General features: G+C 41.5%; 1 protein-coding gene across 1 annotated transcript in view; it reads right to left on the bottom strand.

Annotated features, from left to right (window-relative positions):
* The window catches only part of PTK7 (protein tyrosine kinase 7 (inactive)), a 109,646-nt gene that overhangs the window by 13,837 nt on the left and 77,703 nt on the right, over positions 1–18,106 (bottom strand). Inside the window, exons 9-15 of the mRNA XM_070734585.1 lie at positions 17,322–17,457; positions 15,695–15,814; positions 15,166–15,315; positions 13,441–13,591; positions 6,272–6,399; positions 5,372–5,575; positions 1,046–1,201 (exon numbers count right to left, since the gene is read on the bottom strand). Of these exons, the coding sequence (XP_070590686.1) occupies positions 1,046–1,201; positions 5,372–5,575; positions 6,272–6,399; positions 13,441–13,591; positions 15,166–15,315; positions 15,695–15,814; positions 17,322–17,457 (1,045 nt within the window). The remainder of the gene's footprint in view (positions 1–1,045; positions 1,202–5,371; positions 5,576–6,271; positions 6,400–13,440; positions 13,592–15,165; positions 15,316–15,694; positions 15,815–17,321; positions 17,458–18,106) is intronic.

Raw genomic sequence — 18,106 nt, forward strand, 5'->3', positions numbered from 1 at the left:
TTTGATCTTTCCCCCAACTAACTTCAGATTGTGTCCCCTTGTTCTTGTGTTCACTTTCCTATTAAAAACACTTCCCTCCTGGACCTTATTTAACCCTTTAATATATTTAAATGTTTCGATCATGTCCCCCCTTTTCCTTCTGTCCTCCAGACTATACAGATTAAGTTCATTAAGTCTTTCCTGATACGTTTTATGCTTAAGACCTTCCACCATTCTTGTAGCCCGTCTTTGGACCCGTTCAATTTTGTCAATATCTTTTTGTAGGTGAGGTCTCCAGAACTGAACACAGTATTCCAAATGTGGTCTCACCAGCATTCTATATAGCGGGATCATCTCCCTCTTCCTGCTTGTTATACCTCTAGCTATGCAGTCAAGCATCCTACTTGCTTTCCCTACCGCCTGACTGCACTGTTCACCCATTTTGAGACTGTCAGAAATCACTACCCCTAAATCCTTTTCTTTTGAAGTATTTGCTAACACAGAACTGCCAATACAATACTGTTTTTAATAGGAAAGTGAACACAAGAACAAGGGGACACAATCTGAAGTTAGCTGGGGGAAAGATCAAAAGCAACATGAGAAAATATTATTTTACTGAAAGAGTAGTAGATCCTTGGAACAAACTTCCAGCAGACGTGGTAGATAAATCCACAGTAAGTGAATTTAAACATGCCTGGGATAAACATAGATCCATCCTAAGATAAAATACAGAAAATAGTATAAGGGCAGACTAGATGGACCATGAGGTCTTTTTCTGCTGTCAGTCTTCTATGTTTCTATGTTTCTATAATTTAAGGAAGCAAGGCCAGGACAATCGATTTGATTTGCATATACATTTACATAATGTGACAAACGTATAGAACTGGGATAAACCCAAGAGTGTTACAGAACTGATGATGGAAAAAAAATTAGAAAAGGGGGGAGAAATGACATAGAGATCTTATTTCAGATCACAGTACATTCCGGATTGCTGGGAACAGGAGAAGAGGGGTCAGAATGTGTACTGCAGGCAAATATGAAGTAGAATGACTGCTATAGAGCATACCCAGAGGGGTGATTGTCTGCAGGCTAGACCGAGAAAAGTGCATTTTATCACTAGCGCTGTGCCTCTTGTTGACTGCAGAGCTGCTCCCAATATTTGTCAGAGCCACCTCTTCTTGGATCTCAGCAGTCGTCTGTCCATTTTGCAGCAAAGTACCCCCTGAAAGAAAAAGGTTTAAAAAACAAAGAGAGCAAATGTTAATCCAAAGTCTTCTCAGGATGTGTCATACGTTTGGCATTTAAAAGCTCCATGCTAATGATCCTCCTGAAACAAAGTATTGATTGTAAAATGTAGAGCATTAAAAGCTAAAGCCAATTTCAGAGAAACCTGATCTTTGCGGGTCCTAAAACATTCCTATAAATAATTACGCGAGAGGTTAGTGCTCTGTTTTCCAGCATCGAAGCTTCCTTTTCATTTTTAATTTAACTTAAAGGTCAAATAGAACAGGAAGTCTAGCAGAGAGCGAGAAATGTGCCTGGGGATAAGTACATTGGTACCTACAGGCACCAAGTTGCCTACCGCTCTGCTTCATTCTTTAATCCACCTCGACAGCAAACTTAGATACCACCAGTATCTAATTTCAAATGGTTGCTTAAAAATGGTTACAAGTTAAGGACTATTTGTATATCTGGTTTGAGTGATACAGCTACTTTTCTTTTTTTTTTCTTTTTTTAAAATTTTTTTTATTGATTTTTAACAATTTTCCTATCACACAACATAAAACAATGCATAGTGAATTGTGCCCACCGCCCCGACACACACACATTCCCCACCACCAAATTGGGGGTGTTTCTTGTATAGTCCACTGAACCCAAGAGCAATATATCTGTTTACATATTATAGAGTGATTCCAATTTATTTCTTGTAGCTTGGTCTCGGATTCTGCTCGTCATATATTGTCTTACCTTGTCCCACCGTCCCATCAGTTGTCCCAACTCCGTTTCATTATCCAAATTTATCCTTTTATCCATAATTTCAAATTGAATATGGTCCACCATGTACCTATACCAATTTTGCATTGTCCATTTTGTCGCATCCTTCCAACCCAAAACTATTACTGCCTGAGCGCTTTCTATTGCTGCTTTTTTTATTTCTCTAAATTCTCCCATCGCATTGCTTTTTACTAGTACTGCCATTTCCTTAGTGATTGTCCATTGTATATTTAGCATTCTATTGATATCCTCTTTCACTTTTTGCCAAAATTCCTGCACTATCGGGCATTCCCAAAACATATGCATAAACACTCCTTTGTCTTGACACCCATGCCAACAATTCCCCCTGACATTCTGCTGAAAGTGTCCGAATTTAACTGGAGTAAAATACCACTTATGTAATATTTTCCTTCTCATTTCCCTGATTCTTGTATTTTTACTTTTCCTTGATACAGCTATTTTTCAGAATTTGGCTTTAATGTATAATAAAAAATAAATAAATTGCAACAAACTTTTAGGAGAAAATTATTTTAGATTAAAAATCCTTTGAATAATTTTTTAGCAAGCAGATAATGTATTTATTTGCAAAACTACCATTCTTAACATGATTTAACTCTGGTCACTAGGGGGCCATCTAACCTGTGATTTAGGACGCCCATTAAATGCATTCTTAAACTCTGATTAGACTCCAATGCTATTGCTTTACAATAGAATAGAATAGAATTTTATTGGCCAAGTGTGATTGGACACACAAGGAATTTGTCTTGGTGCATATGCTCTCAATGTACATAAAATAAAATATACATTTGTCAAGAATCATGTGGTACAACACTTAAGGATTGTCATAGGGGTCAAATAAGCAATGAAGAAGCAATATTAATAAAAATCTTAGGATATACGCAACAAGTTATAGTCATACAGTCAACATGGGAGGAAATGGGTGATAGGAATGATGAGAAAAACTAGTAGAATAGAAGTGCAGATTTAGTAGAAAGTCTGACAGTGTTGAGGGAATTATTTGTTTAGTAGAGTAATGGCGTTCGGGAAAAAACTGTTCTTGTGTCTAGTTGTCTTGGTGTGCAGTGCTCTGTAGCGACGTTTTGAGGGTAGGAGTTGAAACAATTTGTGTCCAGGATGTGAGGGGTCAGTAAATATTTTACCCACCCTCTTTTTGACTCGTGCAGTATACAGGTCCTCAATGGAAGGCAGATTGGCAGCAATTGTTTTTTCTGCAATTCTGATTATCCTCTGAAGTCTGTGTCGGTCCTGTTGGGTTGCAGCACCAAACCAGACAGTTATAGAGTTGCAGATGACAGACTCAATGATTCCTCTATAGAACTGAATCAGCAGCTCCTTGGGCAGTTTGAGCTTCCTGAGCTGGCCCAGAAAGAGCATTCTTTGTTGTGCTTTTTTGATGATGTTTTTGATGTTAGGTGACCATTTTAGGTCTTGAGATATGATAGAACATAGAAATTTGAAGGTCTCTACTGTTGATACTGTGTTGTCTAGTATTGTGAGAGGTGGAAGGGTGGAAGGGTTTCTCTTAAAGTCTACCACCATTTCTACGGTTTTGAGTGTGTTCAGTTCTAGATTGTTCTGGTCACACCACAAGGATAGTTGTTCAACTTCCCGTCTGTATGCGGATTCATCATTGTCTCGAATGAGTCCGATCACTGTTGTATCATCTGCAAACTTCAGTAGTTTAACAGATGGATCGTATGAGATGCAGTCATTAGTGTATAGAGAGAAGAGAAGTGGTGAGAGTACACAGCCTTGGGGGGCACCTGTGCTAATTGTACATATATCTGATGTGATTTTTCCTAGCTTCACCTGCTGCTTCCTGTCTGTTAGGAAGCTTGTGATCCACTTACATGTGTGTTCAGGTACCGCTAGCTGATTTAGTTTGGTTAAGAGAATGTCCGGTACCACTTGATTTACCTGCTGGAGACCTCTTGTGGCTACTTCATAAATTTTGAGTGGGCAGGTCAGAATTTGCCACAATTTCTAATAGCAAAGGTGGTGGTAGGTAGTTACTGTGGTTATCAGTGATAAACCAACAGAATCTCAGGGGGCCAATGACTCAAATTATAATTTAACTAAGTTGCTTATAGTTCTACAGAAGAATTATTGAGTCTGTCATCTGCACTTCTATAACTGTCTGGTTCGGTTCTGCAAACCAACAAGTCTGACACAGACACAAAGTGGCAAAGATAGCATTCCCCCATTCTCCTATTACCCCACAATGCCTCTCCCCATGGGGTGGTGGTGGTGATAAGATGACTGGTCCAAGTCATCTTATCACCCAGCCTACTTACATGGCTAAGATGGGACTAGAACTCACATTCTCTTATCTAGCCTGGTGTTTAACTACTTTCCAAATTGAAGGATAATTTATGGAGACCCTCCCCCATCAATATTATGTACTTTAACTTATGCCCAGCCCTGCAAATAAAACAATGGAAAGCTATCTTAAATTTATTTTGTGTTCCTGAGAAGAACAATTTACAACAACACTCTATGGAAACCAGTTACTTTCAAAATCAAACATGGGGAAACTGTGGCTGATGCATCTACTACAAATTGGCAGCTCTATAAACTCTGGATTTTAAAAATAATTACTGACCCCTTGCATCCTGGACACAAACTGTTTCAACTCCTACCCTCCAAACGTCGCTACAGAGCACTGCACACCAAGACAACTAGACACAAGAACAGTTTTTTCACAAACACCATCACTCTACTAAACAAATAATTCCCTCAACACTGTCAGACTTTCTACTAAATCTGCACTTCTATTTCTACTAGTTTTTCCCATCATTCCTATCATCCTTTTCCTCCCACTTAGGACCGTATGACTGTAACTTGTTGCTTGTATCCTAAGATTTTTATTAATATTGATTGTTTCTTCATTGCTTATTTGACCCCTATGACAATCATTAATTATTGTACCACATGATTCTTGACAACTCTATATTTTCTTTTATGTACGCTGAGAGCCTATGCACCAAGACAAATTCCTTGTGTGTCCAATCACACTTGGCCAATAAAATTCTATTCTATTCTATTCTAAACTGCTCTGGCAAATCATATAAACGTTATCACTGGGTTGAATTGAGAATTGAATGCGTTTAGGATATTCCTTATCCACTTTCATCAGTTTCCATTTAACTTCTGTTTTGAACCTCAAGGTTCTTTTAAAGACCTCTAACATTTTCTCTGACAATGCAGTATCTTAGTTAGATCATTAGATCGTTACTTGATCTATATGAATTGTTATCGCCATGATAATAAACACCCACACCAAATAATTAATTCATCTTTTGTCCCTGAAACCTAAGCTGAATGAAAAAAACCTTTTCCATTCTGTTCAAGGCATGAAAAAAATCCTGTAACTTACCATTCAGACATTCCATCTCTGGTTCTTCACTTTCTGGTTGCTTCTTCAATCTCTTCGCTTTCCTCCTCTTCTTGCAGTAGAACATGAGGCCCAACACAATTATTATATATGCCACTGCAGCACCAACAGACAGTCCTATGGTCTGAATCATTTTATAGGGCGTGTGGCTGTTGGGCATATTCTCTGTGTTGGTAAGAGGTAAATCTGGAAATAAGATGCCAACCTTATATGAGATGTGCCATCAAATTATTAAAATATCTGTGCTGATTAAGTATGTAACACCACATAATCAGATATGTTTTTGTCTTATACAGTAGTACCTCTAGATACGAGCTGCTCCACATGCGAGTATTCCAAGTTACGAGCAGAGAGGCAAGCAAAATTTCTGTTCTACATACGAGCTTAAATTCAGGATACGAGCCGAGCATCCACTAGGTGGCGCAAGAATTCCATTTTTTCCAGTTATCTCCAGGCGAAAAGCCAAGTCTAAATGCATTGGTTCGAGATACGAATTGATCGACATACGAGGTCGGCTCTGGCACGAATTAAACTCGTATGTCGAGGTACCACTTGTAATGCATAAAAATTGCTCGGTAAATGCCTCCCCTTCAAATCTCTGAGCTGTATATAAACACAGAATAAAATGTGGAAACTTCTTATTTTTGAATAATTAGGAAAAGTTTTAGACGTAATTAAATTCCAGTTTGTCTAGTGTAATAATCTGGCCTCCTTCCACAATCACTAATAGCATTATGCTAAACCCATACTATGTAGGTACAGAAATTACAACTTTTTTCCATAACAGCTGAGAAACTTTATTTGGGAGATGCAGAACAGAAGAATCACCTTCTTGCATTCTAAATGCTACAGCCCAATCACTATCAAACCTATAATCCTTACCAACAACAAAGAGAGAGGCCTCATGGTGCTTGATGTTGCAACTGTTGCCAGCAATGCAGGTATACTTGCCGGAATCCGCAGAGGTGACATCATATATTATTAGAGAGCCATTGGTCATAATTTGGATCCTGCAAACAAAGGATAAGGAAAATTGATGCCATTGAACTATTGCCTTGCCTGCCAATAACTTTACTTGATCTGTGTTGGGCAAGCCCACCTTTTCCAGATATGCCACTGTACCAGCAATCATTCATTTGAAACCAAAATGCAGCAGCCAATTATATTTTCTAATAAGTGTCTACTCTTCAAAAAAACAAAAGCAGAATGCAATGTAACTGCAGTAAAAAGAAAAACAATACACTAAACCTTCTCGGCTTTTCCTATCAAGTCTCCCAAAGGATAGGATCATTATACGACATTCACAGGATACAAGTAGTCCTCATCTTACAACAGTTCATTTAGTAACCATTCAAAGTTACAATGGCAGTGAAAAAAGCGAAATGACCATTGTTCACACTTATGGCCACTGCAGCATCTCCATGATCCTATGATCAAAAATCAGACGCTTGGCAACTGTCTCAAATTTATGATGGGAGCAGTGTCCAGGGTCTGGTTACTGTCTTTTGTGATCTTCTGACAAGCAAAGTCAATGGAAAAACTAGATTCATTTAAAAACTCTGTTACTAATTTAACAACTTGTGGGAAGAAAGGTTGTATGAGATCTAGCAATCCTATATATGAGGTTTTAGCCATAAACAAAACATTGAAATTAGGGATCTTTCAAATTCCAAATGCAACAGCAATGCTATGAACATGATGTCCTTAAATGTTACACTCGACCATGGTATCCTTCTGCACCGGCTGGAGGGGTTGGGGGTGGGAGGCACTGTTCTCCAGTGGTTCTCCTCCTACCTCTCCGGTCGGTCGCAGTCGGTGTTAGTGGGGGGTCAGAGGTCGACTCCGAGGTCTCTCCCTTGTGGGGTGCCTCAGGGGTCGGTCCTCTCCCCCCTGCTATTCAATATCTACATGAAACCGCTGGGTGAGATCATCCAAGGGCATGGGGTGAGGTATCATCAGTACACTGATGATACCCAGCTCTACATCTCCACCCCATGTCCAGTCAACTAAGCAGTGGAAGTGATGTGCCGGTGTCTGGAGGCTGTTGGGGCCTGGATGGGTGTCAACAGACTCAAACTCAACCCGGATAAGACGGAGTGGCTGTGGGTTTTGCCTCCCAAGGACAATTCCATCTGTCCTTCCATTATCCTGGGGGGGAACTATTGACCCCCTCGGAGAGGGTCCGCAACTTGGGCGTCCTCCTCGATCCACAGCTCACATTAGAGAACCATCTTTCAGCTGTGGCGAGGGGGGCGTTTGCCCAGGTTCGCCTGGTGCACCAGTTGCGGCCCTATCTGGACCGGGACTCACTGCTCACAGTCACTCATGCCCTCATCACCTCGAGGTTCGACTACTGTAATGCTCTCTACATGGGGCTACCTTTGAAAAGTGTTCGGAAACTTCAGATCGTGCAGAATGCAGCTGCGAGAGCAGTCATGGGCCTACCTAGGTATGCCCATGTTTCACCAACACTCCGCAGTCTGCATTGGTTGCCGATCAACTTCCGGTCACAATTCAAAGTGTTGGTTATGACCTTTAAAGCCCTTCATGGCACTGGACCAGAATATCTCCGAGACCGCCTGCTGCCGCACGAATCCCAGCGACCGATTAGGTCCCACAGAGTGGGCCTTCTCCGGGTCCTGTCAACTAAACAATGTCGGTTGGCAGGCCCCAGGGGAAGAGCCTTCTCTGTGGCGGCCCCGGCCCTCTGGAACCAACTCCCCCCAGAGATTAGAACTGCCCCTACTCTCCTTGCCTTTCGTAAGGTCCTTAAGACCCACCTGTGTCGTCAGGCATGGGGGAACTAAGACATCTCCCCCGGGCATATACAATTTATAAATGGTATGTGTGTATGTGTGAGAAAATGGGGTTTTTTAAATGTTTTTAGTAGAAATTTAGATTTGTTGTAAATTGTTTTTCACTTTGTTGTGAGCCGCCCCGAGTCTGCGGAGAGGGGCGGCATACAAATCTAAATAAACATAAACATAAACATACACTCAACACTCATCAGAATATGATATTGTAGCACATTTCCCTTTTAAAATGCTATGAGAGGACATAAAATCATAGTAATGAAAATACTCTCATATATTTCATTATTAGAGTTGAAAGGGACCCCCTGCTCAAGAAGGAGACCCTAATTTTAACTTTGTCTTTTCTGCCATTGATTTGATTTAGATAGTTCTTCATTGAATTGTCAGTCAACTTGGGTGTCCTCCTGGATCCACATCTGAGTTTTGACCATCACCTTTTAGCTGTGGCCAGGGGGACCTTTGCCCAGGTTCGCCTGGTTTACGAATTGTGGCCCTACTTGGACCAGGAGGCCTTCCGCACACACTCAGGCCCTCATCACTTCCCGTCTTGATTATTGCAATGCGCTCTACATGGGGCTACCTTTGAAAAGTGTTTGGAGACTGCAAATAGTCCAGAATGCAGCCATGAGAGCAGCCATGAGAGCTGTCATGGGCACAATTCAAGGTGTTGGTTATTACCTATAAAGCCCTACATGGCTTAGGACCAGACTATTTACGGGACCGCCTCCTGCCACATATCTCCCAGAGACCAATAAGAGCACACAGAGTTGGCCTCCTCCAGGTCCCGTCAACTAAACAATGTAGGTTGGCGGGACCATGGGGGAGGGCCTTCTTTGTGGTTGCCCCGACTCTCTGAAACCAACTACCCCCACCCTACTGGCCTTCTGCAAGGCCACAAAAACCTGGCTTTGCTGGCAGGCCTGGGGGCCATGAATTGTCCATCTTTCATGGCCAAATTTTATTTTATGAATGGTGTGAATGCTTAAGATTTGATTGGTTTTTATATAAACGGGTTTTATCGGAGTTAGTTTTTTAGAGTTTATATTCAACTTCTGTTTTATTGCTGTATCTTTTTGTATTATTATTATGTTGTAAGCCGCCCTGAGTCCTTTGGGATTGGGCAGCATAGAAGTCGAATAAATAAAATGGGGCAAAGCTCACTTCACAGCTGTCTTTCTTAGCAACATAAATTCTGGGCTCATATGTGCTCATAAGTCAAGGACCACCTGCAGTGAAAGTCTTAAGACTTTTTAAAAGAAGCCTCATCATCTTGAAAACGAAATTATTTCTTCATTCCAAACTCTTCTCTTTCTACATGTAGTTTACAATCTTGAGTTCTCGCTCTGTGCCTAAACAATGGATCGAATCTATTCTATAAATTCCAATCTCCAAACTACTGATTTATTTTTCACAATGGTTACCATTTAAATGTTAGGTGCTCTCCAAAGTTTTAAGTACAAAACGTCAACCACACCAGGGATATTTTGGGAGCAACAGAGGTTGAACTTTAGGGTTGAAAAGCATAAGACACCTGAAGCATGTTATTTTTTTTCCTGTGTCATGATGCAGCACTTTGAGCCCTTTTCAAGAAGCATCTGCCTAATATTTGATCAACTGTAAATAGTTTTATGACTTCATACATGAGACAGCAATGAGACAGAGCAATTAATTGTCCATCTATTGTGTGAGTTTCTGGGGAAGAGTTGTGCCCCAAGCTAAAGAGAGAGCACTTTTTTCCCTACAAAACATGAGGTGGAGAAGGAACTGCAAGCAGGAGATGTAAAAAGTGATTAAAACGGAGGAAAGAGCCTCCTTAAAAGCACAACAGTCAAAAAGCAAAAGCTACACAATAAAGACAGGAAAAGGAGAAGAGAGAATGAACAGACCAAAATACTCTGGCAATGATGGTGTGGTTTTCTAGGGTGTTCTTATGGTTGCTGTTTAACTTCTCTCCCTAAAATAATGTTCTCTTTTGTTCTCTTTATGAGGTCTTATTTATAGAACTTGCATTTCATACTGGCTGCTGCAATTGCATGAATTTCAAGGATATTTATGTTGTTGATACTTATGTTGTAAGCTGCCCTGAGTCGTTGGAGAAGGGCAGCCTAGAAATCGAATAGATAGATAGATAGATAGACAGACAGACAGACAGACAGACAGACAGACAGACAGACAGACAGACAGACAGACAGACAGGTGTTTATCCATATATTTCTGTCACTTGCATATATTCCATTAATTCAATATACAGTGATACCTCGTCTTACGAACTTAATTGGTTCCCGGGAGGAGGTTCGCAAGGCGAAAAGTTCGTAAGACGAAACAATGTTTCCCATAGGAAACAATGTAAAATCAATTAATGCGTGCAAGCAAAAAAAAAGAAGCAAAAATGGTGCTCTGCTGGGCGCCGCCGCCCGGCTGTCACCTTTTGAAACAGCCGGGTGCTTCTCAGCATTCTCCCAAATGCCGAACCCAGATGTTCGGCAAAAGTTTGGGTTTGGGTGGCCGCAGAGAAGCCCCACCGCCCAGCTGTTGCCTTTTGAAACAGCTGGGGGGCTTCTCGGCATTCTCCTGAACGCCGAACCCGGAAGTTTGGCAAAAGTTTGGGTTCGGTGTTCGGGGGAATGCCGAGAAGCCCCCCGGCTGTTTCAAAAGGCAACAGCCGGGCGGCAGCACTTCTCGGTGGCCTTAGGAACCCGAACTTTTGTCAAACTTCCGGGTTCAGCGTTCGGGCGGCGGCTTCGTAAGGTGAAAAAAGTTCGTAAGAGGAGACAAAATTTTTCCAAACCCCGGGTTCGTATCTCGAAAAGTTCGTATGACGAGGGGTTCGTATCACGAGGTACTACTGTATTTGAAAATCATTTACATCACTCGTTCTATTTTTCTACTGAACAACATGGTTTCTCCAATCACTGTCTCCTTTTTTTCAAGTACAAATATCTAAAGAACAATGTAACAGCTGGATTTTTCAGATGCTAAATTATGTAGCTGTACTGTGGCTTCAGATAATCCATAGGTAAAGAACCTGACCCATTTAAGAAAAACCCTAGATACGGACGGGATGCCTATTGCAAAATATGGTGGATGTCATTACTCTTTTTCAAGCTGACAAAGGGCTGAAGCTGTTCGCCACTTTCAGGAACTGCTGAAAAATGCATTTGGCAGCTTTTAGAAACTGAAGGAGCACACCGACTGCCATTTTTAATAACAGGCATCATGCTTGTAAGTACACGTTCCAACCCAACTACAAATTTGGGTTAAAGACAGAGTTAGAAATGGAATTTGTTTTTAACCTGAGGAGTGCTGTATCAACAGTCACATACATACATAACACATAACGGATAACACATGTTTCTGTACAGCACTGTAATCTTATTTTTCAAAACTTTACAATAACCCCCGTATAAAATTCAGACATTTCAAGCCACCCCTCCCATTTTCCCTAAAAGTATTTTCTAGTCCTAACGGCTGACAACGGTCATTCTTTAATGATTATCCACCATACTGACTGAGATACTGTGAGGTTCCAATAACAGGAATTCTCCTTTTCCTCCTACATTCTACTCTGCAGTCTGTACACATAGTTGCTCCACAGTCCCACATACTTCCTGGCAGAAATAACATGCAAAGGAAATTAGAAAAAGATGCTACAGATTTAAGTTTGAAAATAAATGTATACTTGAAACTGTTTTACGTTGAAGCCTGTGCTTGTTGTAGGCCTGTCCAACTCTTTGCAAGTATATTCTGAAAACATGTGTTTGAAATAAAAATATGAAGCTTCTCTTGAGAAAAAGCAAACTCAGAAGACTGAAAACTGAGCCTGGCCCCAAAATTAACTTTATAGTTTCCAAACTACAGTAGAACCCCGACTTACGAGACTAATTGGTTCCGGAAGGAGGCTCGTAAGTCGGAACGCTCGTATGACGAAACATTGTTTCCCATAGGAAACAATGTAAAGTCAATTAATCCGTGCAACAACAAAAAAAACCGCTGCCGCCGAACACGGAAGTTAGCGTTCGGCTTCAGGAGACAGCTGCGAAGCGGCGCGGGTGTTTTAAAACGTCACAGCCGGCCTGGGGGGCTCGGGGGGAAGCCCCCGAGCCTCCCAGGCCGGCTTCGACGTTTTAAAACACCCACGCCGCTTCGCAGCTGTCTCCTGAAGCCGAACGCGGAAGTTAGCGTTCGGCTTCAGGAGACAGCTGCGAAGCGGCACGCGTGTTTTAAAAGGTTGCAGCCGGCCTGGGGGGCTTGCCAGCACCCCAGCGAGCCCCCCCAGGCCGGCTGCAACCTTTTAAAACATGCGGGATACGAGCGCCAAGGAGCTGTCTCCTGAAGCCGAACGCGGAAGTTAGCGTTCGGCTTCAGGAGACAGCTCCTTGGCGCTCGTATCCCGAATGTGAGCTCGGGAGGCGAACAAAAATGTCGCTCCCCTCCCAGCTCTTATCTCGAGTAGCTCGTAAGTAGAGCTGCTCGTATGTCGAGGTTCCACTGTATTTAGAGCAGGGATCCCCAAACGTAGCAACTTTAAGACTTGTGGACTTCAACTCCCAGAATTCTCCAGCCAGCTGTGCTGGCTGGAGAATTCTGGGAGTTGAAGTCCACAAGTCTTAAAGTTGCTAAGTTTGGGGATCCCTGATTTAGAGTTTCATGAATTAATGCATTCATTTTCTCAGCCACGCATTTATTCATTTAACATTTTAAGTAAGCTAATCAGCCAAAGGATGGGAGGGAGGGAGAGACATATTCAAAGTGTTGGTTATGACCTATAAAGCCCTTCATGGCATCGGACCAGAATATCTCCGGGACCCCCTTCTGCCGCACGAATCCCAGCGACCAGTTAGGTCCCACAGAGTTGGCCTACTCCGGATCCCGTTCACTAAACAATGTCATTTGGCGGGACCCAGGAGAAGAGCCTTCTCTGTGGCGGCCCCGACCCTCTGGAACCAGCTCCCCCCAGATATCAGAGTTGCCCGCACCCTCCTTGCCTTTCGCAAGCTCCTTAAAACCCACCTCTGTCGTCAGGCATGGGGGAATTGAAATTTCCCTTCCCCCTAGGCTTATAGAATTTATACATGGTATGCTTGTATGTATGAGTGGTTCTTTAAATTGGGGTTTTAAAGATTATTTTTAATATTAGATTTGTTTACATTGTCTTTTTTATTGTTGTTAGCTGCCCCGAGTCTTCGGAGAGGGGCGGCATACAAATCTAATAAATAAATAAAATAAATAAATAAATACCTGGGTGAAAATTCATCGTGATCCAGAATCTTATCTTTTCCTTTCCACTGGATTTGTGGCAATGGGTCGCCCTCAGCTTGGCACTGAAACATAGCTGTGTGTCCTGGATATACCGTTGTGTTACCTGGCTTCAGTTTAAAGCTTATGAACACTAAAAGGAGAAAAGGAAACCATTTACACACCACTGGACTGGTGTTTCTTGGTACCAATGAGGAGAGATCAGCTGTCTTTGAAGATCACATAGAAACATAGAAGACTGATGGCAAAAAAAGACCTCATGGTCCATCTAGTCTGCCCTTATACTATTTTCTGTTATTTTATCTTAGGATGGATATATGTTTATCCCAGGCATGTTTAAATTCAACTCTGTGGATTTACCAACCAAGTCTGCTGGAAGTTTGTTCCAAGCATCTACTACTCTTTCGGTAAAATAATATTTTCTCACATTGCTTCTGATCTTTCCCCCAACTAACCTCAGATTGTGTCCCGTTGTTCTTGTGTTCACTTTCCTATTAAAAACACTTCCCTCCTGAACCGTATTTAACCCTTTAACATATTTCAATGTTTCGACCATGTCCCCCCCTTTCCCTTCTGTCCCCCAGACTATACAGATTGAGTTCATTAAGTCTTTCCTGATAAGTTTTATGCTTAAGACCTTCCATCATTTTTGTAGCCCGTCTTTGGACCCGTTCAATTTTATCAATATCTTTTTGTAGGTGAGGTCCCCAGAACTGAACACAGTATTCCAAATGTGGTCTCACCAGCGCTCTATTGTTATATCTCTAGCTATGCAGCCAAGCATCCTACTTGCTTTTCCTACCGCCCGACCACACTGCTCATCCATTTTGAGACTGTCAGAAATCACTACCCCTAAATCCTTCTCTTCTGAAGTTTTTGCTAACACAGAACTGCCAATAAAATACTCAGACTGAGGATTCCTTTTCCCCAAGTGCATTATTTTACATTTGGAAACATTAAACTGCAGTTTCCATTGCTTTGAACACCTTGCTCAAAGATCAAGCTAGCAGAGACCGTTACACACACCATATTATCAGGTAGTGGCAGTTACGATGAGCAGGAAAGAAAGCCATTTCCCCACACTATATCATCAAAGATGCTCTTCACCCCAGACATTCCCCATGTGTTTTATTACTTGAGATGCCTTAACATTGAAGTCTTCTCTTAGCATTTCGAAATGGAAACATTTCATTTACAGATTGATTGAGCATATACTATATGTATGCATTACGGTGCAGGTAGTCCTCAATTTACGTTCACAGTTGAACTCAAAAATTATGTTACTAAGCAAGATAGTTAAGTGGCTTTTGCCCCATTTTACAACCTTTCCTGTCACCGTTGTTAAGTGAATCACTGCAGTTGTTAAGTTAGTAACATGGCTAAATCAATCTGGCCTCCCCATAGACTTTGCTTGTCAGAAGGTCGTAAAACATGACTCTTGGACACTGCAAGCATCCAAATTCAGATTATGTGATCATGAGGATGCTGCAACGGTCATAAGTGTGCAAAACGTCATAAGTCACTTTATTCAGTACCATTGTAACTTGGAATGGTTACTAAGCAAATGGTTTTAAGTCGAGGACTACCTGTAATATGAAAAGAAATAAATGGACTGTAGAGAACTTGAGACTTGTAGAGAATTAAAAAGGTCACTCATATTGCTAATCATGCTAGCAATACATGGAGTTCTGGTCACCCAATGTTTACCTGCCACTGTAAGTTGAATTGTTGCTCTGATCTCTCCTTGTGGACCATTGGAAGCAATACATGTATAGTTTCCAGCATCACTTCGTGTCACCTTATGAAAGTTCAAGTTTCCAGAATTGTTACTAACCCAGGCTGGCAGATTTTTCCCATCTGGACAGGAGCAAAAAAATAAATAAACGTCAAAACTGGAGCCTAAGTAGCAGAATGCACTAAACAGGAAGTTGGGGCTTGAACAGATTCATTGTACCTAAGACAGTATCACCCAGTTTGGATTACAACTCCTCCAATTCCCACTCAGCAGAATATCAGGTTGCAGAAAGTTATACTGGGAGATTTTAGTTCATAGAATAGATGTGGGAAGCATTTTATTTTAAAACTACATTAATAAAAGACAAATCTAAAAGGCAATTTAATTGGATTTCTTTCCAAAGCAGAAGTTAAAGATGCCTCTTGAAATTAAATCTATTGCAAAAAGCAAAAAATGTATAACTTGCAGCCCCATCCATAACCTTCAATGTTTAGATTGTACCCGTTTTAATCCATTGGATTGCAGGTTTTTCTCGCCCTGTAGCTGAGCAGGAAATAGTCACTTGCTTATCAAATTCAACACACTGCAGGGGTTGAGGAGGAGGAGTAAACTTCAGCTTTTCTGAAATGAAATTGCATGTCAGAAGCTTAAAGAGACAAGTAAAGCATCTAAAAATACATTCCTAAATTTTCCTGCAAGAAAGTTTTTTTTCCCCATGGACCACAGAGATGTGAGTATAGTCAAGAGAAGTTTCAAGGTCTCTAAAGACTCAATTTCAAAGCAGCATCAGGAATATAAGAGCCAAACATAAGGGCTATGTTCCAGGTACCTTCTCTTAAATCTTGCCATCTTATTGGATTTAGGAAGTGTCTTTTTCTGTGGTGGCCCTTGTTATGATCTCCTCCCCCTCCCCGCTCAATATATATGACATGTTCCAACTCTGATTGTCTGTAGCTAAAGTGGTGAAGAGCTGGGTTTTCCCCCAACCACAAGGCGCCAGTTGAGAAGGGCTCCCCCTTTTGGTTGCTTTGTTATAGTGCTTGGTTGTCTTTTGATCATTTGTATTTTACACAAATATGGCATACGTTTCCGTGTTATTTATTTATTTTTTATTTATTTAATTGGATTTGTATGTCGCCCCTCTCCGAGGACTCAGGGCGGCTCACAACATATATAAAAACATAGTAATACATCTAATCCAATCAATATAATTAAAAATACCTAAAAATCTTAAAATAATTTAAAATACTCATAATCATTCATTCCATAAAACACACTTAAAAACACTCGTTGGTCAGGGGGAAGATCTATTGACCCCAGGCCTGGCAACAGATGAATCTTTAAACTTTTTCAGAAGGCAAGGAGGGTGGGGGCAGTGCAAATCTCCAGGGGGAGCTGATTCCAGAGGGCCGGGCCCCCCACAGAAAAGGCTTTTCCCCTAGGTCCCACCAGCCAACATTGTCTGGCTGATGGGACCCTGAGGAGACCAACTCTGTGGGACCTGACCGGACGTTTGGATTTGTGCGGCAGAAGGCAGTCTTGGAGGCAATCTGGTCCTATGCCATGTAGGACTTTATATGTCATAACCAACACTTCGAATTGTGTCTGGAAACCAATTGGCAGCCAATGCAGTCCACAGAGTGATGGTGAGATATGGGCATGTCTTGGAAGGCCCAAAACTGCTCATGCGGCTGCATTTTGGACGATTTTAAGTTTCCAAACACTCTTCAAAGTTAGCCCCATGTAGAGAGCATTGCAGTAGTAGAACCTCGAGCTGATAAGAGCATGAGTGATCGTGAGCAAAGACTCCCTGTCCAAATAAGGCCGCAACTGGTGCACCAGGCAGACCTGGGCAAATGCCCCCCTCACCACAGCCAAAAGATGATGTTCTAAAGTCAGCTGTGGATCAAGGAGGATGCCCAAGTTGCAGACCCTCTATGAGAGGGTCAGTAATTCCCCCCCAGGGCAATGGACGGACAGATGGACGTGTGTTTGGGAGGCAGTACCCACAGCCACTCCGTCTTGTCTGGATTGAGTTTGATTGTTATATGATTTGGGGTTAAACTAACAAATACAGATAGACATAATCTCACATGCAATAAGAGAAGGCCTTATTGTTAGCACCTACCCAGAACATGTACACGAACTTGTTCTTCAATACTTCCTGCTGGAGTGCTGCTTATACACTTGAACATTGTTTTATCGTACACTTCCACACTGTTAATACGCAGTGTCCCATTCTCAGCAATTTCAAAGCGGGAATCCTGCCCAGCATAAAAATTGTGAAAACATAAAGCATGACTATATTGAGCTTCTACATCAAAGACAACACCATTACAAAGTGCTTTGGTGCATGCCATGTGCTCTAATTGTTCCTAGTGGGTAGGAGACAGTCGCTGTTGATTTAAAACAGCTTTCACACATCTCACAAAAGAGAATGCAAAATTTAAATAATTAAAAGATTATTATTCCCACTCTCAAAATACAAATCCTCATATCATCACACAAAAGGTATAACACAGAAAACTTGAAATGCTACTTTATAGGTGTCTGGTCCCTACACTTTCCCCTCTGCAATTAGGTTCTAGTCGGTTCTTGTCTGCAAGAAATAAGACTCCATTTTCAGATGTGTCTCATACAAAGAAAAAAGAGAGAGAATTAAAATGGAGACTTCCAATGAGTTCTTTTTAAGCACGGTGTCAGATGCTTAAGTTCATCTCTTTTTCGTTACAGTTTCATGAAAGGGTTTTAATTGCATAATGGGATTAAGCCAGTGGAATCTGATCTATAAAACCACAGGACAAATTCCACTGTTAACTGCAAGACCACACACTTGCTTAAATGAATATGCATGTATATGAGAGAGAATAGAAACTGAATGGGGCAATGTTACTAGTAGTGAATATTTTGGGG

Source organism: Erythrolamprus reginae, chromosome 1 (assembly GCF_031021105.1).
Source record: "Erythrolamprus reginae isolate rEryReg1 chromosome 1, rEryReg1.hap1, whole genome shotgun sequence".
In the NCBI taxonomy this organism is placed as follows: domain Eukaryota; kingdom Metazoa; phylum Chordata; class Lepidosauria; order Squamata; family Dipsadidae; genus Erythrolamprus; species Erythrolamprus reginae.